Source organism: Mastomys coucha, unplaced genomic scaffold, assembly GCF_008632895.1.
Source record: "Mastomys coucha isolate ucsf_1 unplaced genomic scaffold, UCSF_Mcou_1 pScaffold22, whole genome shotgun sequence".
NCBI classification, from domain to species: domain Eukaryota; kingdom Metazoa; phylum Chordata; class Mammalia; order Rodentia; family Muridae; genus Mastomys; species Mastomys coucha.
In genome coordinates, this window is record NW_022196905.1 from 130,097,748 (window position 1) to 130,104,988 (window position 7,241).

Consider the following 7,241-nt stretch of genomic DNA (forward strand, 5'->3'; position numbering starts at 1 on the left):
CCTCCCCTTCCCTTCCCTTCCTTTCCTTCTTTCCTCCATTTATATTTGTGGTGCTGGGGATGGAACCTGGGCCCTGGAAAGGCTATACATTGGCACTCTAGCATACCCCATGCCTCTTACTGGGGGATTTTGGGCAGGTCCTTCATAGTTCTTCTTTTATATTTATTTTCATTATTTTAGGTGTATGAGTATTTTGCCTACACATACATCTGTGCACCACATGGGTGCCTGCTGCCTATCATAGGAGGTGGTGAGCCTCCATGTGGATGCTAGGAATTGAACTTGGGTCTTTTGCAAAAACCCCAAGTGCTCTGAAATACTGAGCCCTCGAGAGAGAGAGAGAGAGAGAGAGAGAGAGAGAGAGAGAGAGAGAGAGAGAGAGAGCTTTATTTTATTTTTAACTATGCTTATATGTCTGTGTGTGGGTTTGTTGGTTGATATGGATGATGGCTCCCCTAGAAGCCACACTGGTCTGGTCCCCAGGAACTTGAGAAAGTTGAGCTACCTGATATGTGTGCAGTATGTCCTATTAACTGATGAACATCTCTCTCTAGCCTCCTGACATCTTTTTAAAGTAGCAGTCCCCCAGCTCAATGCCCATATGCCACGGGAGGTCCTGACCATGCAAATGGATTGTCCCTACTCCAAACCATTCATAGGTGGAGACCAGCCTTGGTCCCCTGTCTTCCCCCACTAGATGTTTGTATTGAGTGATCTAACACACACACACACACACACACACACACACACACGCTGGGTGAAAGTGAGTCACACAGTTCGAATAGGTCACAGAGGACAGATTCCCAGGCACCAGAGTCTGAGGGTTTCAGGACCATGGGGAGTCTCCACCATCAATGCTGGTCTCCTGCACAGAGTGAAGTTCCTGGCTATGAGTGCCAAGGGACCTGTGGCTGAGACGATGTGGTCCAAAGAGATCTACCTGCAGCAAGGTAGGAGGACATAAGAGCTCAAAAAGTAGTGTGGCACTCCTTGGGGTGGGGCACTAAGGGATCTGGGGACATCACGGGGGCTGGAAAGTAAGTCTCCCCCTATCAGGAAGGGCAGCACCACCCTGTTCTCTGCAAGTATGCCCGCCCTCGTCTGCCCCACCACATTTTGCACATGTCCCAGCATGAGCGTAGGATGGTGGGTCTGGAAGGTGCCCAAAGGCTCCCTTTTGGGTTAAATAGCTTCTTTCCTGCTTTCCTGTGCAGCCCAGACATTCCAAGAAGCCCCAGGGTCCCAGAGCAAGGGTTCTGTGGTCATCATTGCCTTCTTGTCAATCCTGCTGGCCATCCTGCTCGCGGTCTTCCTCGTGCTGATCATGTCCGCCTGGTGAGTGGACTGGGCTGGTGCTGCCTTGTCTCGCAGAAGTAGCCTTGGTTGCTTCTTCCTGCCGTTTGATGAAATCAGCTCCCCTGAAGGCTGGGCGGGGTTGACTAAAACCCTTCTCCCTTGTCAAAGGCCTGGTTTCTCAGCGGTCGCCGCTTGCTCCCTCGCGGCCATAACTGGAACTGCAAGCAGGTAGTCAAATCCCACCCAACAGTGAGGCCCCTGCAGGCTGAGAGGTGAATCGAGTTGAGGTGGAGCCATTAAAAGCTTTTGCCTTAAAAATTGGCTACGCACTTTACACCCTCTTTTTGCTTGATCCAGTGCCATTATCTGTAAGGATTCATGTCTCCTTACTTCTCAACGTTAAAAAATAAATGCAAACGTGCATACAGAAAAATAGGTAGTGGGTAATTGCTTTTGAAAAAAGTGCACATAAAAGTTTAAAAGTAGGTTAAGGCTGGCATTGTAAGTTCTGGATTATTTCTAAGTGAGCACACACTAGGTTGTTTTGATTTGATGTTCAGCTGTGAACAATAGACTGAATAGATTCATTTATTTTGTTATATTATAGGAATTTAAAGTCATTAATAATAAATATTCATCTCTTGCAGAATATAAAAGCAATGAAAATATTTTTCCATTGCTCTTATTTCTCTGTGCTTGATATTGGTTTGAATCACATTTTTTTTTTCTAAGACAAGGTTTCTCTGTGTAGCCCTGGCTGTCCTGGAACTCACTCTGTAGACCAGGCTGGCCTTGAACTCAAAGATCCTTCTCAGAGATCTGCCAGTCTTTACCTCTTGAGTCACATCATTCTTTGTCACTTTGCAGTGACAATGCTCTTTTGTGTCCCAGACCCCAGTATTCTACATTTTGGAGGGACCCTAACAATATTGCTGCAGTAAAGCATGCAGATAGTGTTTTAGCTTCTTTATAGCTGCCTGACACAAGTCACTCAGTCTGCTTCTAGTGTAGCAGTATTGTTTATTAGGATGTTTTAATTTGAATTTCAAATTAAACAAAAGAATATTTAGATATTTAAGAACTGGCAATGATTTTATTTGCCTGTCCATTTTACTGGACCACATTTCAAACGTGAGTCCTATGGTAGAAATGTGAAAACAATGATTGCTTAAATAAAGATATCTTAGAAAGTTCTTTCAAGTAAAAAATAAAAAAGCTTTTGCCTTGACACCTCAGGCAGAGCGGAAGTATCAGGGGCTGGCACAAAACTTCCCAGAAGAAAAGATACGGCACACCTGTAGGAGTTTGAAGAGGCGTCTCTGTGAAGGGGAGGCAGGCATGTAGGGATGTGTTGGGGGATTTTGAAGAAGGAGGCAGCATGCCAGCAGGCATGAGCAGGAAGCCGAGGTGTTCAGCAGAGGAATGGAGCTGTGTCTCACTGCTGGGAACCAGCAATGGAGTGTAATCAAGGGAGACTTGGCTACAATAACCTTTAAAACACTGGTTCCCAACCTGTGGGTTGAGATCCCTTTGAGGGTGAATAGCCCTTCCACAGGGGTTACATATCAGATATCCTACATATCAGATATCTACAGTAGCAAAATTACAGTTATAATATAGCAAGGAAAATAATTTTAAGGTCGAGGTCACCACAATATGAAGAATTGAATTAAAGGGTCTCAGCATTAGGAAGGTTGAGAACCACTGGTTTAGAGGATCCCTGGGTTTAGGGTGGGGCAGGACATTAAGAAAATATTCCTGGAACTATTACAGCCAAAGCTTTGGGGCTGGTAGCCCTAACAAACTAGGTTCAACCACCAATCCTGGACAAGCCAATTAAACAAACAGGTAATGATGAGAAGCAGAGGCTGGAAAGATGGCTCAGTGGTTAGGAGCATAAGCCACACTTAGCCTGAGTTTAGTTCCCAGCACCTGTATCTGGCCACTCACAACTACCTGTTAACTCCAGCTCCAAAGGGATCCAATGCCTCTGGCCTCGACACTAACACACACACACATACACACACACTTCAAAGGCAGGGAAAGGAGACATATTCAATGTGACCACATGGGAAAGAGGTACAGAGAGGCCCAGTGACTCTCTAAGTCTGTCTTTAGGATCTCGACAAGGCCATGACATTAGGTTTAGGTTCACGTGTCGCTGAGCAATCCTGGTGAAGGTGTGGTCCCAGCCGTCACTGACCAGCCATCCTTGGCTTCTGCTAGTCCCTCTCTGGCTAGCATGAGGCTCTGCCTTTTTCTTTCCCAGCATGAGATTCCTGAGCAATTTCTTGGGATCCATGTTTTATAGTCTGTGGGAGAGGCATAAGCATCCCTTCATCCCTGGGCTCTAGGGGGAGAGGGGAGGCTCAGGTAGTAGACAGAGTGCTTGCCCTTGTATGCATGAAGGCACTCCAGTACTGCTTAAAACAGATGTGCGTGGTGGTACACATCTATAATTCCTGCACTTAAGAGGTAGAAACAGGAGGATTGGTAATTTAAGACCATCCCCAGTCACATAAGGAGTTGAAGGCCCGCGTGGGCTAAATAAGACCCTGTCTTTATAAAAAAGAATGCCTTCATTCTTTTCAGTACAGTTACTTACAAAGGGACGGGGAAAGCCAGACATGAAATTATAGACTCTTAATCCCAGCACTCAAGAGGCAGAGTCAGGAGGATCGCTATGAAGTTCAGCCTGGTCTACAAAGTAAGTTCCAAGCCAGCCAAGGCTACACAATGAGATCTTGTCTCAAACAAAACAAAACAAAATAACACAAAACAAAATTTCAGGAAAGGACAGAGGGGGTGCTGATTTGTAAAGTTTTTGTTTTTTATTTTTGTCTTACACTTGATTTATGCATACACCACAGCATGCATACACTACAGCACACATGTGGAAGCCGGACGACAATTTTTTAGAGTTGTTTCTTTCCTTTGACTATGTGGGACCCAGGGATCAAACTCAATCCCTCAGGGTTGGTAGCAAGTGCCTTCACTCACTGAGCCATCTGACTGGCCCACATGTGCTCCTTGACATGCATGCCCTCCACCCCACATAACAACAGCAGCAACAACGGTGATAATAACAACACTAATAACTTTAAAGGATCTTACCTAACCTCCGCGGTGGTCCTCTATAGCTTCAAATCAGTGCACACGGGATATGGAAACTGAGCTGACCATTCATGAGAGAGAGCTCAGTTCTTCTCTAAGCTCCCTACGTTAGGTTGGTCCCTGGAACCCACATAAAAGCAGACAAGAGTTAGGACCCTTCACTGACCTGTCTCTCCTCTTTTCTCTCCCGGAACCTTCTGAAGCTGCTGGAGTACTTCCGCGTCCAGCCCAGAGGAGCAAGTGCGCATGCGACAATATCACACGCACCACATGGGCAGCCTCCCAGCTGAGCGGAGCTCCTGAGAGTTTCTGAGGGCTTTCTCCAAGGGCCAAGTTGCTGAGCCTGAGCAGGGGGCCTACCTGGAAGCTTCTGGAACCCTAGGGAAATGTTTTCAGTTCAAAGCTTGGACTAGGCAGGCTTTATCAGAAATAAATGTCCCGTATACCTTTGTGCTTTATCTCACATATACCTGGGTTTAATTCCCTCACATCTGACACTCTTTGTGTGTGTGTGTGTGTGTGTGTGTGTGTGTTCATTTTGTGTATATGAATACACTCTAGCTGTCCTTAGACACACCAGAATCAGGCATCAGGTTCCATGACAGACGGTTGTGAGCCACCATGTGATTGCAGGAAACTTGAAATCAGGACCTCTGGAAGAACTGACAGTGCTCTTAACCTCTGAGCCATCTCTCCATCTCTTGTTTTTCTTTTAAGTTAGTGTTTATATGTATAAGTGTTTTGTCTGCACGTATAGTGTGCCTGGTGCTTGAAGAAGCCAGAAGAGGGCATCAGATCCCCTGGAACTGGGGTTACAAATGGTTGTGAGCTACTGTGTGCGTTCTGGAAACTGAGATTGGGTCCTCTGCAAAAACCCAGAACTTACAAAAGAGGTTGGGGATAGTGGCCCAAGACGGAAACCCTAGAGCTTGAGAGGTTGATGCAGGCAGATCTCGAGGGCTCACTAGAGAGTGAGTGTACACACATTGCATGTAGAAGCCAGACACCCATTCCAGCCTTTCATCATTTTTCTGTATTTATTTTAGTGTGTGTGCATGCATGTGTGTGCCTTCTTGTCTGTATGTGTACCACAGGTGCCTTTAGAGATTCGACGAAGTCATCAGATTCCCTGTAGCTGGTGGTTATGAGCAGGGTGAGCTGCCGAGTGCGGGTTCTGGGTACTGAATGCAGGTTTTCTGCAGGAATAGCACATACAGGCAAGAAGGCACCCCTTTCCCTGGCTCACCTCTCTATTGGAAAAACAGCTGTTGCATATCCCCCATCTGTTTCTCAAGAAGTGCCGTGTGCATGAATGGGTGGTGATGAAGAGATGTCTCAGCAGTTAAGAGAACTCACTGCACTCGAAGAGGATGGGAGTTTAGTTTCAGCATCCTCTTAAACATCTATCCCTCCAGGTTATCTGATGCTCGCTCTCTTCTGGCCTCTACAGGTGTCTGCATTCATGTACACATACCCACACAGACACACATATGTGCCAATTAAAAGTGACAAAATAAGCTGGATATGGTGGCACATGCTTTTAATCCCAGCACATGGGAGGCAGAGGCAGGTAGATCTCAAGTTCGAGGCCAACCTGGTCTACCTAGTGAGTTCTAGGACAGCCAGGGCTACAAAGAGAAATCCTGTCTCAAAAACCCAAACCAAGCCAAAACAAAACCTAATGAAATAAAAATCAAGACAAAGAAGAGGAGGAGGAGGAGGAGGAAGAGAAGGGGGAGGAAGGAGAAGAGGAGGAAGGAGAAAGAAAGAGAGAGAGAGAAAGAGAGGGGATCTGGGGAAGGAGGAAGAGGAAGAGGAGGAAGAGAAAGTGGTACAGTTTGAAAACTGCCTGGTGCACCCCACACTTCCAGACACAGAAGCTCAGGCAGGGATGGGAATGGGGGAGGAAGGCAGGACACACACATGAAACTGTAGCTCCCAAAACTAGTATTGAATTTTCCCAAAGCAAAACAGATCCCAGCCTCTATGTATACATGTACACTGTAGCTGTACAGATGGTTGTGAGCCACCATGTGGTTGCTGGGAATTGAACTCAGGACCTCTGGAAGAGCAGTCAGTGCTCTTAACCGCTGGTTAAGATCCAACAGATCCCAGCCTCTAATCTAGTGCAGGCCACACAGGACTTCCCACCAGCAGCCCTGCTCCACACCGCAGATGCTCAAGACAAGACTCTGCCCTTGTGATTTCCCAGATTGCCAAGGGCGGGGAAGCCTGGGACAGTGCAGTCAGCTGCTGGAAGGAGCCATCGTGGAGGCTTCCTGGAGCAAAGCGGCTTTGGGGATGGAGTTGGCCACCTGGGCCAGGTGGGCGCTGGCAGAGTGCCCAGAGTAAAGCAACAACAGGTTTCTGCCCGGTAGGCAATTTAGGGACAACATGACCCGAAGGCAGGGTGGGTGACAGCTGGTGCCACAAGGAGGACCTCGCCCTGTGAGGCAGGAAGACAGGCAAGGTATGGCTGGCTGGCCCTAAGTAGTTTACAATCCTGAGCAGATAGATAAGGCACCTCTGTAAAGGAAACTCTCAAAAGACCAAACAGTAATGTGGCTGCGAGACCGGAAGGCTTAGAGAACAAACAGGACCCACCCTGGGCTCTCTCTAACTCCCCACCCCACTTTACAGACGAATCTCACATAGCCCAGGCTGGTCTCCAGCATGTGATGTAGCTAAAGATAACCTTGAACAGATTCTCTTCTGACCACCCAGTGTTTTCTTTTTTGTTTATGTATATTATTTTACGTGTATTCATGTTTTGCCTGTATGTATATGTTTGTGTGTATCTAATCCCTTCAGAGATAAGAAGAGGGCATGGA

General features: G+C 46.9%; 1 protein-coding gene across 1 annotated transcript in view; it reads left to right on the plus strand.

Moving 5' to 3' along the window:
* Upk3bl2 (uroplakin 3B like 2) overlaps positions 1–4,873 on the plus strand; it is an 8,828-nt gene extending 3,955 nt beyond the window's left edge. Inside the window, exons 4-6 of the mRNA XM_031338259.1 lie at positions 874–950; positions 1,215–1,335; positions 4,614–4,873. Coding sequence (XP_031194119.1) covers positions 874–950; positions 1,215–1,335; positions 4,614–4,713 — 298 coding nt within the window. The 3' untranslated portion in view covers positions 4,714–4,873. The remainder of the gene's footprint in view (positions 1–873; positions 951–1,214; positions 1,336–4,613) is intronic.
* Positions 4,874–7,241: the final 2,368 nt, after the last annotated feature.